The sequence below is a fragment of the Mastigoproctus giganteus genome, chromosome 9 (assembly GCF_048544385.1).
Source record: "Mastigoproctus giganteus isolate SK-2022 chromosome 9, ASM4854438v1, whole genome shotgun sequence".
Lineage (NCBI taxonomy): Eukaryota > Metazoa > Arthropoda > Arachnida > Uropygi > Thelyphonidae > Mastigoproctus > Mastigoproctus giganteus.
Window position 1 is genome coordinate 45,225,254 of NC_143583.1, and position 21,918 is coordinate 45,247,171.

General features: G+C 39.3%; 1 protein-coding gene across 1 annotated transcript in view; it reads right to left on the bottom strand.

Annotated features, from left to right (window-relative positions):
• The window catches only part of LOC150080194 (protein Aster-B-like), a gene marked incomplete in the record, with an annotated part of 482,184 nt that extends 470,784 nt beyond the window's left edge, over window positions 1-11,400 (bottom strand). Inside the window, 1 exon segment of the mRNA XM_090380640.1 lies at window positions 11,148-11,400. Within this exon segment, the coding sequence (XP_090236766.1) occupies window positions 11,148-11,299 (152 nt within the window).
• Window positions 11,401-21,918: the final 10,518 nt, after the last annotated feature.

Sequence of the window (21,918 nt, forward strand, 5' to 3'; positions counted from 1 at the left end):
TCTCTCTCTCTCTCTCTAACAATTATAAAAAATAAAGAATTAATTTCAGCAGCAGGAAAGACAGCTGTTCCACTGCAAGCAACTAGGCTGGCTATTATAATTGAAATGGACAGACTTCTAAATAATTTTATTGAAGATAATATCCAACGCACAATTCAGTTAAGTTAAATATTATTAAAGAAAAAGCGATTAGCCTATATGATGATCTGAAGAAAGCTCAACTTAAAAAAAAAAAAAAAAAATGTGGAACCATTTGAAGCTAGTAAGGGCTGGCAAGATAGATTTAAAATCCAAGGAGAAGCCGCAAATGCAGATCAAGAAGGAGCCGAAACTTTCAAAAAAGAACTTCTAAAAATTATAAACGGGTGGTGTTAAACTTCTCAACAAGTTTTTAACATAGATGAAACAAGACTTTTTTTGGAAACGAATGCTTAAAAGAAGTTTCATATCGAAAGAAGAAAAAAAAAAAAAAAAAAAAACACATGCCAGGCTTCAAAAGCAGAGAAGGATCGGTTGACTTTATTGTTAGGTGGTAACGCTGCAGGGATTTTAAAGTAAAATCACTTTTAGTTTACTAGGAATACGGCCAAAGTTACAAAAACTCGACAGCCCAGGGCCATTGGATTAATAAATTCATGATTTTAAGTTTTTGATACATAATGTAGTTACTTACCACATAATTATATACGTATGTAATGGAGAATATTTTATATGTACAAATTTTTAATATTAAATATTTTGACCGACATTTGCATGTCTTTTCGCTACCTTTTATTACTGATTAAAAAATATCCTATGGCATTGACTACGACTCACAAATACACATGTTACATTACGGGAATACGGCGCTCGCTTAATGCTCAGTTTTTCTGGAACTGAATTATCAGCGTTAAGCGGGAATCACCTGTGTATACACACACATATATAAACAAGCACGCACGCACACACAAACACACACACATATATACAGGAATTTTGCTAGCAGGGAAAAGGAGATGATTGTCCCTCTGTATAAGGCAATGGTCAGGCCACGCCTTGAGAACAGTAATACCCCGACTTATGCGAACTCGGAGTTACGCGGTTCTTGATTTTTTCATTTGGCAACACTGCCGCCCACTATCTTCAAGGTCGTTTTTCATATATTATCGATATACGGTGCGACGGCGGAGAATGAGAGCGAAAGATGAACAGCATTCAACTTTGCTGCGCATGAGCTGCACACATATACAAGAATTTGTATTCCAACTGTCGTATTTATATGTGTGCGTTCGAATTCGTGCTCAACTTTTGTCGGAAATTACATCGTTTTCACGAGAGAAATGGATTGCGTCAGTCGAGCCGTATACAGTCAGCCCTCATATAACACGTGTTTACACTACACGAATTCGATCATAAACTATTTATAAATATGGTAACGATATCTTATAATATAACACGAACCGAATTGGCTTATGCATGATTCGCCTTTGTGTTTACAAGAAATGGCAGTCGAACGCAGAATCACCCCAACCAAACACAACACGATAGGAATGAAGAGAAGATTCAGAAAATGTATTTATGTTTTTTATATCAGTGAAGGGGAAACACATTTCACCATAATAACGTAAAAACCAACACAATTCCAGCTATCGGTATGCAATTAGATCGAGTTTAATACCAGTTTATAACAGATTTCACTAGGAGAAACGCAACTGGATTTTTATTGTTTTGTGGTAGTAACCCCTAGAAATGTGAGTTGTTAATAGTGTATCTCTGCCTTTATGGTGTTGTTCATTCAGTTGCTACATGCGCGCAGCTTTGTTTATGCGTATCAAGCGTGCCTCGTCGTTTTGTAATTGTGCTTTATTCCCTAAAAATGAGTAAAATACTTAAAAAGGTGTGAAAAGGAAGCGTACTGGTGAAGACACTGCAGATTCAGAGAGAAAAAGAAAAGCAATTATCGATAAACAGAGGCGGACTGGGTCAAAAATTCTTACCCGGGAAAATTTATAGTGGCCTCATACTATGGTTTATGGCCAAAATCACACCGGCCCACCGGGGTTTCCCCGGTAAGGCTTATGGCCAGTCCACCTCTGTCGATAGAGAAAAAATATGAAATTGTGAAACGCTTTGAGCGAAATGAAAGACCATGTGATATTGCACGTGCTACAGGCCTAAATGAAGCAACGGCGAAAAGCACATGACAATTGCAAACTTGACAGGTTGAAAATTGAAAAGGGCTCAATTGTAAAGGGCTTAAAAATTTTAGAAAACAGATTCCAACGAAGAACGCATTATATATAGCTACAAAGCAAGGAATAAAAAAATTATTAGCTGGCTACGAAGAAATTCTGCGTGAAAAAAAGAAGGCGCTGTGTCGTCAGACGAATTTGTTAGATTTTATGAAGCCATCGACATCAAAATAACTTTTTTACGTAAGTCATTTATTTTTTTAATACATATTTCGTATTAATATGTATAAAGAACCGCAATTTTATTAATATTTTTCTTCTAAACTAGTGTTTTTGTTAGTCCTTGGTCCCAATTAAACAAAATTTATATGTATTTATATGCAAAGTTGTTCCCCGACTTACGCGAATTCGACTTAAGCGACTTTCATCGGACCCACCTATCGCGTAACTTCGGGGTATTACTGTACTGCATACAGGTCTGGAGGCATCATTTTAGGAAGGATGTAGATTTGCTTGAGTGTGTACAGAGAAGGGCAACAAGATTGGTGAGGGGGAATCAAGGGATCCTCTTACCAAGAGAGGCTTAAGTTCTGCAAATTGCAGTGGCAGGAGACTAGGCACCTGCGCGGTGATCTGATTGAGGTGTATAAGGCCTTGAATGGGTTTAGCACGCTGAATTCTTATAGGATCCTTACAATTGTTCAGATTACGAACCTAAGGGGGCATAAATTCAAATTAAGAAAAGACAGATGTATAATAGATGTGCGGAAATTTGTCTTTAGCCAGTGGGTGGTTAATTGCTGGAACAAACTTCCATCTGTCGTTCTGGAAGTTGATAGGTTAAATAAACTTAAGGAGGAACTGGACAGGCATTTGGAGGGAATGGTGTGATTTTTTTTTTTTTATTTGCTGATGCTGCATAAGCTCATACACTTTCTTTCTTGCATCACATGCCACTACTACTACTACTACTACTACCACACACACACACACACACACACACACACACACACACACACACACACACACACACACACACACACACACACACACACACACACACACACACCCGACCGGGCTAGCCAGGTGGGTAAAGTGCCTGCCTAGCAACCCAAAGGTCGCGGGTTCGAATCCCGCCTCGGGCTTGGATCAAAGTACTGCAAAAACCTTGGGAGGTGCATTATGGCACCTCCCTCCTGAAAGTAACAGCTGACGCAATATTACGTCATCACCTATACATGTCAATCTTATTTGATGCAATCTGTAAGAAATATTGCGATATACTTAGGTTATTCAGATGACAATCACAATTTTAAGGGGTGATGCACTTTCTTTGAACACCAGTGTATACTTGGATTTCAGGAAGGCTTTTGATATTATTGCACATAAAAGACTACTGACTAAACTGGAGCAAGGTGGTATTAAGTGTAAGTTACTGCTATGATTAAGTAGAAGACAGAGTGGTTATCAATGTCCACTGCTCTTCTGGCATTAATGTTATTAGTGGAGTCCTCCAGGGTTCAGTGCTGGTCCCATTGTTGTTTTCAATATTTATTAATGATACTGATGAAGGCATATCAGGCTTAATGTCAAAGTTTTCAGATAATACAAGGTTCGCAGGGTGATTAATTAACGACAGTATTTAGGGTGAACTACTGCAACAAGTAGTTCACCCTAAACTGAACGGCCTCCGTAGCCGAGTGGGCAGGAGCGGGAGTGCAGTAGCACACGCTCTTTGAGTAGACCGGGGTTCAAGCCTCTGACTGCTGAATACGGTTGATCTGCCAACCCGCACTGGACCAGCGTGGCAGATTATGGTCCATTTCAATCAGCATGAATTGTTGAGGAGGCTTCCACCCTGCAGTGGGTTGATAATGGCTGCACTTTACTTTACTGCAACAAGATCTATCAAAATTGAGTCAATGGACTGGGAAATAGCAGTTGAAATTTAACATTGACAAATGTAAGGTACTGTGCGTGGGTAGCAGTAACCCCAGAGTAACTTATCAACTGTGTGGTACTACACTCAGGGTAGTGGAGAATGAAAAAGATCTGGGGGTAACTATGCAGTCACATGTGAAATTTTCCGAGAAGTGCAGACATGCTACCAGAACAGCTCATGGGGTTTTTCAATAATATACAGAAACTTTGCTAGCAGGGATAAAGAGGTAATTATCCCTTTGTATAAGGCCATGGTTAGGTCACATCTTGAGTAAAGTGTACAGGCCTGAAGGCCTCACTTTAGGAAGGATGTAGATTTACTGTAGTTGGTGCAGAGAAAGGCAACAGACTGGTGAAGGGAACAAAAGGGTGCTCTTACCTAGAAAGGCTTCAGTTCTTCATATGCAGCATCTCAAGACTAGGCACCTGTTTGTTTGTTTGTTATTTGGTTTTTAGGAGCATTAGCAACCAAAGCCATATTGCTCCGGGATATGCGGTGATCGTTCCCTGACCTTTCCGCATCCTCCGTATTTGGTGGCACAGGCTCGAATCCCGGTCTAATCAAGAAGCGTGTGATATGCACTGCTGCTCCTGCCCACCCGGTTACAGAGGCGCCACTAGGCACCTGTGAGGAGATCTGAACAAGGTGAATGTTAATGGTATTCTTCCGCTTGCTGAGACTACACACGAGGGGACATAAATTAAAGTTCAAAAATAAATTCAAGAAGTTTGCTTTCAGCTAGTAAGAAGTTGATTGTTGGAACAGGCTTCCATCTGATTCGGTGGAAGTGGATGGGTTGAATAAATTCAAAAATTCAAGAGAGAACTAGAAAATTCTTGGGGGATGGGTGAACTGTTTTTTTTTTTGGTTGACGATATATAAGCTTGCTTTCTTGCATCATTTGCCATTACTATTATGGATTGGATGAGGAGGCCAAGTGGTAATGCCATGAACGTTTCCAAATCTAACCTTTCGGACTTTTACTAGTGGGGCCACTGAAGACCATTGTTTATGTAATGACAGTAATTTGTAGAGCAAGCATTTCGCCAAGTGTCCAGAATACATGTCAAATGATTTAAAAATCTGTAGTGCATTGGAGATCTCAATGATCCACCATACATTGTGTTCAGGTGTGAGGTGGAAAGATTCAAATCTTGAACACCTTTAGTAAAACTACTATATAAATATTGAAATAAAGAATATTTTAAACAATTCCTTGCTAGATATACCTTTTAGTAGTGATATCTCAGGAAGAATGCAATTATGAACCTATGTTCACAGAAACTATTTTGTATGGCTTTGGATCACTGAAATGAATCAGTCCTCCAATTTTGTAAAGGAAATTATGGAACAGCCTTTTTTTGTAACCCATGGCCCTCTCACTCCTACTAGTTAAAATTTACCTTCCTTTTTCGATTTTCATTTTCCTCATCCCTTCATGGGCCCTTACACACCTTAGTTGTCTGGTTTTCTAATCCCAACTAAGTTGTCTAGTTGCCATGCTTTATAGTCCAAAGTATATAAGCCATTCCTCATAGGAACAATAATTTCCCAAACAAAATAGAGGAATACTGTAATTCTCTTCAAATTGATCTAGGGAGCTTTTTCCCAATATAAAATATAGGATGTCCATACTGCAGGAAAATATCAATTTTTCAACTCTAGACTTCTCATTGACTATTTCCAGTAACTTTTCCAGTTATAACTTAAGAGCCTGTTTGATTGACTAGTCGTATCTCCTATGTACTGTTAATATTTGAAGATATATTTGTTTAATAACCTGTATGTAAATTGTGTATATGTATTATGCTATTTTGGACATTATTTAAATGATATACTGCATAACTGGAAAATCCTGTATTAAAATATTAAACCGAGAATCTTGTATAAAACTATTTATTTATTTATAATATTTATTATGAATAAATAAATAGTTTAATACAGGATTCATTTATAATATTTATATTTATTTATTTATAATAAATAAATAAATGTTCCTTACCAAGCTGATCCTACCTTTGAACCCTCACTAGTAGTTCTAACTTGTTTCAGGTGCAGCCTCCAGACCTGAATCCAATATTTCAAGTGCAGTCTCACCATCATCTTATACAGAGGAATAATATCGTTTTCCCCACTTGCAGAATGGAAAAGAATTCAGGAGGTCCAATAAGTTCTTTACTATATGAATTCTTGGTCATCTGTTTAAACTGCATGATATATTTTATAATTAATTGTATCATTATCCAAAAGCCTTTCTAGTCCTGAAACATCTTTAACCTCAGTCATAAAATTATTCACAGGTTTCTTTCCCTAGGGAAAACAATCTTATATTTAGTTGCATTAAACTTTAGGTGACATTTTTCAGACATCTGTAATCCATCCAAATAATTTTTAAACAAAATAGGCTGGTTTCGTCATTAACCACACTCTTAACCTTTGCCTGACTGGCAATCTTTAACAGCAATATTAATAGCAGCCTTGTCAACGTTATTAATGAAGATTATAAACAAGAGTGAGGAAACCAATCTCTGAAGAACTCTTACTTGCTACACTAATTCACCTCTGACAAACTAATACCCATTTATAACTATCCTTTCTCTCCTATCCTTCAGAACACTTCTGATCTACAACAGGATCCTCCCTATAATCCCAACTTGATCAATTTATACAATAACCTCCAATTTTGTAAAGGAAATTATGGAACAGCCTATTGTGTAACTCATGGCTCTGTCACTCCTACTATCTAAAATTTAACTCCCTTATTCAATTTTCATTTTCCTGATCCCTTCAGGGCCCTATACACCTCAGATGTCTGGTTTTCTAATCCCAATTAAGTTGTCTAGTTGCCATGCTTTATAGTCCAAAGTATATAAGGAATCAGTTACGAAACACAAAATCTAAGGAAGTGCATCCAACTGATGTTGGTGGACAATGCAATATTGAGTCTGTAATTGAGTCTCAAAAATGAGAGTAGGTGTGTGTTATAGGCCTAATGAATCTTAGGAGTATAATGAAAAATTGTTCAGAGAAATAGAATGGGCCAGTAAATGTCTTATAATGGGGGATTTTAATTTCGAAGAGGTTGGCTGATATATGTGGGTTGGTCACTCACACACTAGCAAGGCTTTTGGGGATTTATTGGATGATTGTTTTCTACAGCGGCATGTTCAGAAGGCAACTAGAGTAATCTGATAATCAAATCAAGAGTAATACTCTTGATTTGATTATCAGAAGTGATTCTTCATGCATTAAGAATCAGCAGATAAAGGAACCACTAGGTGGCAGTGATCACAGTGTGCTGCCATGGGATTTACTCAAAAAGGTAAACCATCAAGGTTAAAGTAAGGGTTTTTGCTTTCATAAAGGTGACTATTGTGGTCTGAGACAGTATTTAAATTCTATACGGTGGGACAAACTGATGATGTTACCAACAGCAAATTCAAAATGGGAATCATTCAAAGAAATAAATCTTGGAAGCTACTAGGCTTTTCATACCAAATAAGAAATACTGTTCAAGATCTAGGCCTAAATGGATGTCAGATGAACTGATGAGGCATATGGCAGAGAAGAAACATGCATGGGATATATATAAATTAACAGATGACACAGAAACCTATGATAGATATAAGCTGGTCTGTAACCAAGTCACAGAGGAAATCAGGCAGGAAAAGGCAGATTACTAGAAATCTTTGGCAAAGTTTGCAAAGAAAAACAACAGAGTTCTTTACCTATGTAAACTCTAGAAGGAAAGGGATGAATCAGATTGGTCCACTTGATATTGATGGTTCAACTGTGGATGATCCAGGTAGCTAACAAACTAAATGAATATTTTGCATCTACATTCACACATGAGGAGTTATTCAGGGAGGGAAATGCCAGAGGTGTATTCAACTCAGGCAGTAAGCTAGATAATCTTGTAATAACTGAGAGTAAAGGGTAGGAGAAATTGTTGAAAATAAACAAAAAAGGCACCCAGGGTGGATGGGATCTATCCAGTTATATTAGAGGAGGCAGCAAGGAAGTAAGCAAACCCTTAGCCATAATTATGAGAGGTTCCTTCGACTCATACCTATGGACTGGAAATATGCAAATGTGACCCCAATCCACAAAGGAGGATCAAAGGGAGACACAGGTAATTACAGACCTGTCAGTTTAACTTCTGTTCCAGGGAAATTAATGGAGGCACTGGTTAAAGAAGCATTGCAGGATCATCTAGACAAGACTTCAGTTATAGCTCAGGCACAGCATGGGTTTGTTAAGGGGAAGTCTTGTCTGACCAGTTTGATTGGTTACTTTGATGTAGTCACAAAGGAACTGGATGCAAAGAATAATTTTGATATCATATATTTGGATCTTAGAAAGGCCTTTGATACTGTTGCACAACAAAGACTGCTGCACAAATTGGAGCAGTGTGGCATTGGAGGCAAATTGCTGCTATGGATAAAGGGATGGTTGAGTGGGAGAAGACAGAGTGGTAATCAATGGACACTGCTCTTCGTGGACTAATGTTATTAGTGGAGTTCTGCAGGGTTCAGTGTTGGGTCCATTGAAGTTTCCTGTATTCATTAATGATATTGATGATGGTATATCAGGCTTAATGTCCAAGTTTGCAGACGATACAAAGGTCAGCAGGGTTGTTAATGGCACTAATGACAGTATGCTGCTGCAACAGGATCCAGAAAAGTTGAGAAGATGGGCTGAGAGATGGAAACTGAAGTTCAACATTGACAAATATAATGTACTGCACATAGGAAGCAGTAACCCAGAGTAATGTATCAACTGTGTGGTACTACACTGACAGTGGGAGAGAGTGAAAAGGACCTGAGGGTAATTATGCAGGCAGATATGAAGTTTTCTGACAGATGGTCTGCAAGAGTGGTGTCATGGTGTCTTGTCAATGATATACAGGAACTTTTCTAGCAGGGATAAGAAGGTGATTATCCCCTTGTATATGACAATGGTCAGGCCACACCTTGAGTGCTGTATACAGGTCTGGAGGCCTCATTTTAAGAAGGATGTAGAGCTGTTGGAACAAGTACAGAGAAGGGCAACAAGATTTGTGAATGAACAAAGGGTTGCTCTTACGAAGAAAGGCTTAAGTTTTGCAAATTACAGTGTCTGGAGACTAGGCACCTGTGAGGTTATCTGATTGAGGGGTATAAAGCCTTGAATGGTTTGAGCATGCTGAATGCTGATGGGAATCTTCCTCTTGCTCAGAATAATTGTCTGAGAAAGCATAAATTCAAATTGAGGAAAGACAGTTGTAGGATAGATGTGCAGAAGTTTGCCTATAGCCAGTGGGTGGTTGACTGCTGGAACAAACTTCCATCTGTTGTTGTAGAAGTTGATAGCTTAAACAGATTCAAGGCAGAATTAGACAAATATTTGGAGCAAGTGGATGGGTGAAATGAGAAGGGGTGTGTGTTTTTTTTTTTTTTTTTTTTGTTTTTTTTATTTTGGCTGATACTATATAAGCTTGCTTTTTTGCATCATGTGCCCTTGCTAAATGCTAATCTCTCAGTGGGACCATATCAAAAGGTATCTGATTATGTTCAATATAAGCAATTATATTAAAACCTGTTATTGTAATTAAAACACTACAGAGTTATGGCCATTTTTGTCATTCCAAAGGCTAATAAAAAGGAGAATAATCTTTTCACAGTAATATTGATTTCTAATTTTTGAGGTTATCAGTACAAGTTATCTCAGTATGACAATATTCATTTGTGATGCACACGCAGAGATCATATTTATTCCTTTTTATTTTTTTTTGCTTTCAATAATAGGGACTTAATCTATTGCTGTTCATTGCAAGACTGAATTGTATGTTGTCTATATATAATATCTATTATATATTAATTGCGTATATATTAATAAGGCTGGTACATGAGATATCTACAAACAATATTATACTGGTTAGCTCTAATAGTTTTACGAGTTGTTTTGTTTAAAAGTTTTATTTGAATATTAGTGTAAATGCTCATCATATGATGATAGCAATCAACATCTGTGGTAAAAAGGTAAACTGCAGCCGTTATCAATCCACTGCAGGATGGAAGCCTCCTCAACAATTCGTGTTGAGGGAAATGGACCATAATTTGCCATACCGGTCCGGTGCGGGTTGGTAGATCAACTGTATTTAGCAGTCAGGGGCTTGAACCTCGGTCTACTCAAAGAGCATGTACTACTGCACTCCCACTCCTGACCACTCTGCTATGGGGGCCACATCTGTGGTATTCCCTTCAATGGCAAATACAACCCAATATTGAATGGATGAAATATATAAATTTTTAAGGCTTAATATATATCTCCCATTATTACATCCCTTATTACTTCCCAAGGCATGAAGCTTCTTTAAGTTATGTTTTACACTTAAAAGTCAAGCTGGCTATCTCTTTTGACCTTAATCCTGCTGTGTGTATCAATAATAAGATAGATAGAAAAGGAATTTCAAGTATGAATTGTCACTCAGTTCATTTAATTCTATTGTGTTGTCTTTAGAGTGATACTTTTTCAGAATGATTTTTTTTTTTTTTTTTTCTGGTAATGAATGATTATGCATATAACGCACGTGAATGTCCTTTATCAATTGGGTCAATTCGTGCCGAATTCCTGCTGCAAGCAAAACATAAATATTCCAACTGTTTTTACTTTCTTAATATGTAAATACGATTTCTTAATATGCTGGCGTTAATTCGGAATAAAGATATTAGTTAATGTCAAATAACATACGTTACTTGCAATGAAATGAATTCAGAAAAGTAAATTTTTGTTATTATTATTAATCTAAGCACCTATAAAATTGAAATGGCATTTTCATACGGTGGTATAGAAAATTAGCCACCAAAGTATATCCTAAAAGAATACGCGGAAATTTAACTAGGTTCATTGACTAGGTACGTTATCAATTCGTGGTTTAACAAAAATACTAAATTTGCATGTCATCTATAATAAGCATTAAAAAACGTACCACGGAGTATTTTTGCAAAGTGATACTATTTTCTGCTTACTAATTAACCTTCAAAGAGCTTTACCTGTGACTTTGCCGTCCACTGCTTTCCTCCGAACTGTGTATTGATAAACACTGATCGCCATCACCAATACAAGACAATGGGCTATGTTCCCTTTCACTTTCAACAACTGATGAAACACTGTCTTGAGTACTTTTCCTTGTTAATGTTGACATCACTACATTGAAAATAAATATTCGCAGTCATAGTAATATATTAATTTCTGAAATTAGAGCAATATTTATCACACAACTCAGCTCCATTACCCGCAGGCACAATGTTCCCTCTATCAGGACAACTGATAACTTCAAAAACCAACGTCACAACTGTGATCTTATCAATGACACTCAGTGAGAATCAGAATTACTATATATTCTAATTAGGTACTTTCATTAAATATAAAACCTTCATTCTTATGCGGGATCTTATAGACACTAAGTTATATTACTGATCAAATTTTGTTTTTAATAAGATACCGCTGCTTTTTTATGATTTATGTAAAAATGTTTGGTAAGTTACTAATTAGGTACTTTCATTAAATATAAAACCTTCATTCTTATGCGGGATCTTATAGACACTAAGTTATATTACTGATCAAATTTTGTTTTTAATAAGATACCGCTGCTTTTTTATGATTTATGTAAAAATGTTTGGTAAGTTATTTGCAAATATTAATGCCCTTGTGGGTAGCACAGTTGGCATAATCACTGATTCTGCATACCAGCAGGAGCGGATTAAGGTCGGTTGAGGCCCCGGGCGCAGAAGAAAATATTGGGTCCCTTAAAAAAAAGAGAGAGACAGGGAAAATAAAAATACATGCTAACCATTTTTTAAAATAAATAAAAAATATTATGTACTATTAATGTTTTAATTCCAATAAAATTTAAATATAATATATGTATAATATAATTAATAATAATATAATTAATAATTAATTTGCATCTACATTCACGCATGAGGAGTTATTCAGGAAGGAGAATGATGTAGGTAAAGTAAACATTGGCAGTGAGCTGGATGATTTTTGTAATAACTGAGAGGAAAGTGGAGGAGAGATTGTTGAGCATAAACATAAAAAAGGCACCTGGGGTGGATGGGATCTATCCAGTTATATTAAAGGAGGCAGCAAAGGAAGTATGCAAACCCCTAGCCATAATTATGAGAGCTTCTTTGGATTCAGGGGAGGTACCCATAGACTGGAGATGTGCAAATGTAACCCCAATTCACAAAGGAGGATCAAAGGCTGACACAAGTAATTATAGACCTGTTAGTTTAACTTCTGTTCCAGGTAAATTAATGGAGGCACTGGTTAAAGAAGCATTGCAGGATCATCTAGACAAGAATTCAGTTATAGCTCAGACGCAGCATGGTTTTGTTAAGGGCAGGTCTTGCCTGACCAATTTGATTGGATACTATGATGTAGTCACAAAAGAACTGGATGCAGGGAATAACTTTGATATTATATATTTGGATCTTAGAAATGCTTTTGATACTGTTGCACATGGAAGACTGCTGCACAAATTGGAGCAGTGTGGCATTGGAGGCAAATTGCTGCTATGGATAAGGGGTTGGTTGAGTGGCAGAAGACAGAGAGAGTGGTAATCAATGGACACTGCTCAACGTGGACTAATGTTATTAGTGGAGTTCCTCAAGGTTCAGTGTTGGGTCCGTTTTTGTTTTCGGTGTTTATGAATGATATTGATGATGGGATATCAAGTTTAATGTCCAAGTTTGCAGATGAAACAAAGGTTGGCAGGGTCGTTAAGGACACTACTGACGTTTTGCTGCTGCAACAGGTTCTGGAAAGGTTGAACAGATGGGCTGAGAGGTGGCAAATGAAGTTTAACATTGACAAATGTAAAGTACTACATATGGGAAACAGTAACCCCAGAGCAACGTATCAACTCTGCGGTACTACACTGACAGTGGTGGAGAATGAAAAGGACCTGGGGGTAATTGTGCAGGCAGATATGAAGTTCTCTGAGCAGTGCAGACGAGCTGCAAGAGTAGCTCATGGTGTCTTGTCAATGATATACAGGAATTTTTCTAGCAGGGATAAGGAGGTGATTATTCCCTTGTATAAGGCAATGGTTAGGCCACATCTTGAGTACTGTATACAGGTCTGGAGGCCTCATTTCAAGAAGGATGTAGAACTGCTGGAACGGATACAGAGAAGGGCAACAAGATTAGTGAATGGAACAAAGGGTTGCTCTTACGAAGAAAGGCTTAAGTTTTGCAAATTACAGAGTCTGGAGACTAGGCACCGGCGAGGTGATCTGATAGAGGTGTATAAGGCTTTGAATGGTTTGAGCATGCTCAATGCCAATGAGATTCTTCATCTTGCTCAGAATAATCACCTCAGAGGGCATAAATTCAAATTGAGGAAGGACGGATGTCGGATAGATGTGCGGAAATTTGCCTTTGGCCAGCGAGTGGTTGGTTGGTGGAACCGACTTCCATCACTTGTTGTAGAAGTTGATAGCCTAAACAAATTTAAAGCTCAACTGGACAGGTATTTCGAACGAACAGAGGGGTGAAATGGGAGTGGGTTTTTTTTTTTTTTTTGGCTGATGCTGAATAAGCTTGCTTTCTTGCATCATATGCCTCTACTAATGCTAATGCTAATAATAGCATAATAATAATCACAAGGTTTTGAACTAATAGTTGAACATATTAGTTTAACTAATTTGTTGCGGTTTTGCGTGGGCCCTTCAGAAGTTGGGGCCCAGGGCGCGCGCCCGGTGCGCCCGCCGTTAAATCCGCCTCTGCATACCAGATAAAAAATACCTCAATTCGAATCGCATCAGTAACGCGAATTATTATTATTATTATTGTTATCAGCCATATGGTGCAAGGAAGCCTGAGGCTTATGCTGCACCAGCCAAAAAAAAAATTTAAAAAAAATCTGAAATACCCTGAGAGAGAGAGAGAAGTAGAAGGGAATCACCAAGAAAAAAAAGAATGATGATATCCAGCTCAGGATCCTGGGTGTGTCAAGCTCAAACTCACCAGATTTGAGCACACAGGTATCTGTTCAAAAGTAGCTGAGATAATAGTCTTAGACAAGGGTACCATAACTTTTTATATTTTAGTTGAGAGAAAATTTTCTGTTTACTGGACGAAAATCCTAAGTTTCGAAAAAAAAAAAAAACAATGCATGCTACAGGTGCCTGAGTCTTTTCCAGGCGGTGTGGGGAAGACATACCAATTTCGCTACCCATAAGGGTAGTCCAAACAGCAGTCTGGTTGTTAAAATTTTCAAGTTCGAGCTAAAAAATGAAGTTATTAATTCCAAGAAAAAAATGGGTCGTGTTTGTGTTTTTTTTAAATTACAAAACAGAAATTTAGTACCGAAATTCAAAAAATTTCACTACCAATACAAAGGCCGGTGGATGAATAAAGTCCGTATAGCCGTCTTATTGATAAATTTTTAAGTTCGAGCAAGGAATAAAGTTATTTAATTCTTGACAAATATGGGTAGATTTTTTAAAATACCTAAACAAATTAAATTCAAGACGATTTTTGTTAATCTGCGACTACATCTACGACTAAAAGTTTTTCTAATCGGTTTAAAATTAATCCGATACCGACTCAATTAATTTCATTCCAGCTCAATCAATAAATCTCTACATAAAAAGGGTTATTTGATATGTACAGTTCCAGTGCTTTTCTCTACTGCCGATTTTGTATAAATTATTGTTCATTCAAACTAATTTCCGAGAGTAAATCCTATGTGATAAGAAAAGTTGTTGTTGTTGTTGTTGTTGTTGAGTTCTAGGATCGTCAGAATCCCAGGCCATGTTGCCCCGTATATAAACATGCTGTAAATTGCGTATGTTCTGTGGTTTATTTTTCTCTTACCTGGAAAAAAACACAGGTTTTCCAAGAGAATAAATCATGCTAAACACCCGCCTGAGACTGATTAAGTCAACGACGTCGTGTAAAAAAAGGCTTAAAGTTTCTTCTCGTAATCGACAGAAATGGGGCCCAGGAATTTCCCACCTCATGTGGGGTGAACGGCGCAGGAAAAGTTTCACTTTTCCAATTCACTGCTTGAAAACGAAATTACCACCGAAAAAGGATAGCGTCATTCAAACTGAAAGGACAGTTGCCAATGTGACCAAAAATTGAATTTTTAAAACGAATGTTTGAAAAATAGGCATCTGATTGGAGAAAGAGCGGGGCCACATACAATAAACTGTGGAGAAGTACACTGACAGGACAGAAATCATGGGACACCTAGTTCCTGGGCAACACGACAAAGTCACCCTTTTCGCTAGAGGACGCCCCCCCCCCATAAGGCAGGTATATTCATAGATATCGCCATTCTTCTCTTTCTTGGTGATTCCCTTCTCTCTCTCTCTCTCTCTCTCTCTCTCTCTCTCTCTCTCTCTCTCTCTCTCTCTCTCTCTCTCTCTCTCTCTCTCTCTCTCTCTCTCAGCAGTAACTCAGAAATTTTTTATTTTGGCTGGTACACCAAAAGCCTCAGGCTTCCTTGCAAATTAAGGCTAATAATAATAGTAAGAAGAAGAAGAACAAGAAGAAGATACAAGAAATCCGGTGAAATACAGGCCAATTACCTGCCTCACAACAATGTACAAGATCCTGACTAGCTGCACAACCATAAAAAAATTATACCACTAGCAGATCCAGAAGATAATGGCCAAACAGCAGAAAGGATGACAGCCGCAAAGCAAAGGATGCAAGGAGCAATTAACCAAAACCAAAGATGCCGCGGTTATGGAGCAAGCCTACAAGAAGCGCCGAAACATTTACACTGCCTACATGGATTACCGCAAGGACTTCGACTCCGTGCCTCCTAAGTGGCTAATAGAGACACTGACTATCTACAAAGTCAATCCGATAGTGACAAACATCCTAGGAGAAACGAAGGGGAAATGGACTACCCCCATTAAGGTCGAAAACAAGCAGGCCAATCCCCATCAGGAGAGGAATCTTTCAGGGAGATGCCTTGGCCCATTGTCGTTCTGTCTAGCAATTAACTTGCTATACACCATGCTCAACATTATCAGGTACTGATTTAACCTCAAAGATGGAAGAAAGAACGTGTAAACCCACACCGACCTGGGGTACATAGGTGACATCAAGCTCTACGGAGGAACCGATAAGCAGGCAGCTCCAGCAACTACTCCAGATCACCGAAGAATTCAACACTGATTTTAGGATGGAATTTGGTGTAGACAAATGAAAGATCCACGGATTGCACCAGAAAAATTTAATCAACCGAAACTACCAGCTGGAGACTGGTAAAGGGAGAGAAGCCATTGCAGAGGGAGAGGCCTACAAATATTTCGGGATGATGCAGGCTCGTCAGTTACAGTGCAAGGAAGTTAAGGCCTGCCCGACCGAAAAATACCATCAGACACTCAGAAGCCTGCTGAAAGCAGAGCTGAACGGAGGTAGTAGTAGTTGTAGTGACATGTGATGCAAGAAGGCAAGTGTATGAGCTTATGCAGCATCAGCCAAAAAAAAAAAAAATCACACCATTCCCTCCAAATGCCTGTCCAGTTCCTCCTTAAATTTATTCAACCTATCAACTTCCACAACGACAGATGGAAGTTTGTTACAGCAATTAACCACCCGCTGGCTAAAGGCAAATTTCCGCACATCTATTCTACATCTGTACTTTCTTAATTTAAATTTCTACCCCCTTTGGTTCGTAATCCGAAGAAGTGGACGGATCCCATCAGAATCAGCGTGCTCAACCCATTCAAGGCCTTACACCTCAATCAGACCACCGCTCAGGTGCCTACTCTCCAGCTACAGCAATTTGCAGAACTTAAGCCTCTTTTGGTAATAGGATCCCTTCATTCCCCTCACCAATCTTGTTGCCCTTCTCTGTACACGCTCAGGCAAATCTACATCCTTCCTAAAATGAGGCCTCCAGACCTGTACGCAGTACTCAAGGCGTCGCCTGACCATTGTCTTATACAGAGGGACAATCACCTCCTTTTCCCTGCTAGCAAAATTCCTATATATCATTGACAAAACCCCATGACCTGCACTGGCAGCTTGTCTGCATTGCTCAGAAAACTGCATATCTGACTGCACAATTACTTCCAGGTCTTTTTCATTTTCTACCACCTTAAGTGTAGTACCACACAGTTGGTACGTTTCTCTGTGGTTATTTCTACCCATATGCAGTACTTTTGTCAAGGTTAAAATTCAGTTGCCACTTCTTAGCCCATCTGCCCAAATTATCTAGATCCTGTTGCAGTAGCACACTGCCATTACTGTCATTAACAACCCTGCCAACATTTGTATCATCCGCAAACTTCGACATTAAGTCTGATATACCTTCACCAATATCATTGATAAATATACAAAACAACAGTGGATCCAACACCGAAACCTATGGGACTCCACTAATAACATTAGTCCACGAAGAGCAGCACCCATTGATTACCACCCTCTGTCTTCTCCCACTTAACCATCCTTTTATCCATTGCAACAACTTACCCTTAATACCATGCTGCTCCAATTTGTACAATAGTCTTCCATGCGCAACAGTGCCAAAAGCTTTCCTGAAATCCAAATATATGATATAAAAATTATTTTTTACATCCAGGTCCTTTGTAACCACATCATAAACACAGTTAAAGTCATAAACACTTCTGCAATCCCAGTGCTAACATACTCTTTCGGAGTCATAGATTGGATTAACACCTAGCTGGAGGATATCATGACAAAGTCAAGGACAATGATGACCAAGAGCTGTGGACACCACACGAAATATGCTGTAGAGAGACTGACAATTGCCCGGGAACAAGGAGGAAGGAGCCTGATAGACCTCATTGAGCAACAGAAGACAGCGATAGTTAACCTGAAGGATTACTTCCAGAAACACACAGAACCAATCCACCAGGCCATAAAGAATATAGACAAGCGATATGACCCACTCAACCTAAGAGCCCCCCAACCAGGGGGAACAAACGAAGCTAGAAATATGGGCAAAGAGGACAATCCAAGGCAGACACTACAATGACCTCCATCAAGATCACATAGATAAAATTGTTTTCGATGCATGGCTCACGAGCGCGACGCTCTTCCACGAGACTGACCGATTAATGTTCGCCATCCAAAACCAAGTAATCAAAAAGAGGAACTATAGAAAATACATAGCCAAGGAAATACATAGCCCGCAGTATTCGATGACACATGTAGACAATGCCACTTCGCCTCAGAAACGATCCAACACATCAACGCGAGATGCATGGTGTCACCCAAACAGAGTACACTCATAGACACGACCAGGTACCCCATCTGATACATCAGAAGTTAGCAAGCAAATACCAGTCGATTGAAAAAAGTGTACAGTACTACAAGTACGAACGCAGGCAGTACTAGAGACTGCAACCCACAAGTACTAGAACCGCGCCTTAATATCGGACAGGACTATCCCGCACATAATCCTTGTGGACAAAATCGAAAAGACTACCTATATGATTGACATAGCTGTATCCAACACTAGCAACGTGCAGAAACTCATAGGGAAAAAATCAGGAAGTACACAAACCAAAGACTGGAAATCAAAAAGATATTCAACAAGAAACGACAATCGCAATCATCGTGACAACCACAGGTATGATCCCGAAGATCCTGCATAACAGCCTATCAGCAATAGGTCTCCCAGCGAACAGCTACAAGGAACTCCAGAAAGTCACAATCCTGAACATCTACAGGATAGTCAGAGTTCCTCGACCAACAGTAACACCAGACATAACAACAACCACCCTGCATACTTGGTAGAAATACCCGTCACGTGGTGTAACCCCCAATCAGGGAGAAATAATATAAGAGCAATAACAATGATAAAGAAACTCGCGTTCAGGCCTTAGGCAGAGGGATCGGTTCGAAAACTCAGAGACGGTCTCCCGAGGAAGACAGTGGAGCAATTGGCGCTGTTCCCCATTTGGCTACCACAACAGAAGGGCAAAACCATCAAGTCCCACCAAATGAAAGTGCTTTCGGCGCAACTGCGCTAATAACCACCCAGTAAGGGAGAAAAACGGCAACGCATGAATTGGAGCATCGAAATGAATAAGTACATCATGCAAGCGTCCTTCGAAATAATGAAACTGCAGACGGATGTGACAACTCACAGTGTGAAACTCCATAGAACCTTGTGGAGAGTCATGTCCGTGTATTGTGTTGCGGTAGCCGCCACGAGGATTAATGGAAGAGAATCAGGAGACCCTCTGCAGAAGAACCAAAAATAGAAGGATTCGGCAGCTTTGGAAAAAAGACTTCAGCAGAATATAAAAGAATTAAGAGTCAAGATAGGCCAATTGACCCAGTACCAACGGGGCAATCGGAGTAAGAAATTAATTGGAAAAGTAAAGCGCGTCCTGAAGAGAGAAAAAGGGCGTCCACAGCAAACATGAGACAAAAAAAAAAAAAAAAAAAAAAATTCAGAGCACATGAGCTTATTTGGACTCTTTGAAGCAGAACTTCTTTGCACTCAGCAAGAGACTACGCCGATTCAAAAAGAACTCCCAGAGGAAAATAAACAACCGAATCTTCGATGAGGACCAAACAGGTCCTCATCGAAGATTCAGTTGTTTATTTCCCATCTTCTAGGAGAAGATGGGAAAGAAGGGAACGGACGACTCGAGCAGAATACCATTGAGAAATTCTGGGGAAATAAATGGAGCAGGGAAGTAAGACACAACGGCCGAGCCGCCCGGATAGAACTACAATGCACGAAAATCAAACACATACAAGAAATGAGAAAGTGGGAGATTCGAGAAGAAAGAAATAAAAAAGACGGTCAAGCGCTCTCACAACTTCCGAACTCCAGGAAACGATAACGTCCAGAACTATTGGTACAAGAAGCTCACTTGAACACACAAGCACCTGCCAGAGCAGTTCACCCGAATGATAAGGCACCAAGAAACAATCCCGAACTCACTCAATCAATGAATCACATATATGAAGCCTAAAGACGAAGGTACACGAAAACCAGCAAAATATAGGCCAATTACATGTCTCACAACAATGCATAAGACTTTGACCAGCTGAATGACCAGAAAGAATTCAGATCACTTGGAGGGCCAGAACATAATGGCCGAAAAGCAGAAAGGATGCAAGCGGCTGAGGAAAGGATGCAAGGAGTAATTATCCATAGATACTGCGATTATGGAGCAAGTCTAAAGAAGAGCCGCAACATGTACACAGCCCGCATCGATCACCGTAAGCACTTCGACTCCTTGCCACATTGCTGGCTAATAGAGGCGCTGCACACATCTACTAAGTCAATCCGATAATAACAAACTTGCTAGGAGAAACAATGGTAAAATTGAGTACCACCATTAAAGTCCAAAATTTCAAAACCAGGACAATCCTAATGAGAAAACGAACCTTTCAGGGAGATGCCCTGAGCCCATTGTGATTCTGACTGGCGCTTAACCTGCTATCCTCCATGCACGACATTATTAGGTATTAGGTATTAGGTATGTTCAGGTTCTGACGGCACCTGGGATTTCTCCCATCTCCGCGTATGTTCTCTGTATCGGACAAGCCAGAGATTTAAAAGTGTGTGGGATATGTACTCTGTAGTTTGTTGTGCCCATTGTTCATCCGGCCTGTTAGCCGCCGGGCCCCTAGTGATACCCGACGTTACCAATACCCGCCACAGGGAGGCCGGCCGGGTGTTCCCAATATTTGTACTCGAGATGTGGCATATGCAAGAAGTATCAACCATCCCGATCATCGTGTCAACGACCGGTATGGTTGAAAAGACTCTACATAGCAGCCTAGCTGCAATAGGTCTCCCTGAGAACACCTACAACTAACTCCAGAAAGTCGCAATCCTTAACACCTGTAGGATAGTCAGAGATTTCCTCGACAAACAGTAACACCAGACATTACTACCACCCTGTGTACTTGGTAGCAGTACCCGTCACGGAGTGAAATCACCCAATCAGATAGAAATAACATAAGAGCAACAATAATAATAATAATAATAATAATAATAATAATGACAACAACAATCTTAAGAATGGGCATGCTGCCAACAGAACTCAAACTATCCGACTTTATTTCCAAAGACCTAGTGTAAAGCTTGAAGAAGCTTACATTCATCACAATATTGAAGAAACGTCACTTCCTGCAACACTTTCAGAACCCCTTTTCTATAATACAAGAATAACCGATCGTGCAACTGACACTTAAATTTATTATTATTATTATTATTATTATTATCCATATGATGCAAGGAAGCCTGAGGCTTATGCTGCACCAGGAAAAAAAACACAAAACAGTTCCCGAGTAACCCTGAAAGAGAAAGAGAGAGAGAGAGAGAGAGAGAGAGAGAGAGAGTGTCAAAATTAGAAGGGAATCACAAAGAAAGAGAAGAATGATGATATCCAGCTCAGGACCCTGGGTGTGCCAAGCCCATACTCACCAGATGTGAGCCCCCAGGGTTTATAGAAAGGATGTAAGAATATTTGAAGGTGCAATCAAGTGAGTGTTAGGTGGGTCGGAAAACTGCTAGCTTAAGCGAATACTCAGACTGATAGATTAACAATAGTCGCTGGAAGAGGTGAAAATGATTGAAATGAGCAGCAGTCCTGAAAGCAAGGTGTTGAGGCTTTTCAATAACCGTTGGGAGTGACCATGAAACATGTAATGTTAATGGGCTATGGTAAGGTAACCGAGATTTAGAATAGGTGCATGTATACTTGGATGTACAACGCTAGAAAAGGCCCGGGTTCGAATCACGTCGATGACGCGAGGAACTTTAATGGGCTTTTTCACTTGGTGGCTGAGTTTGTCT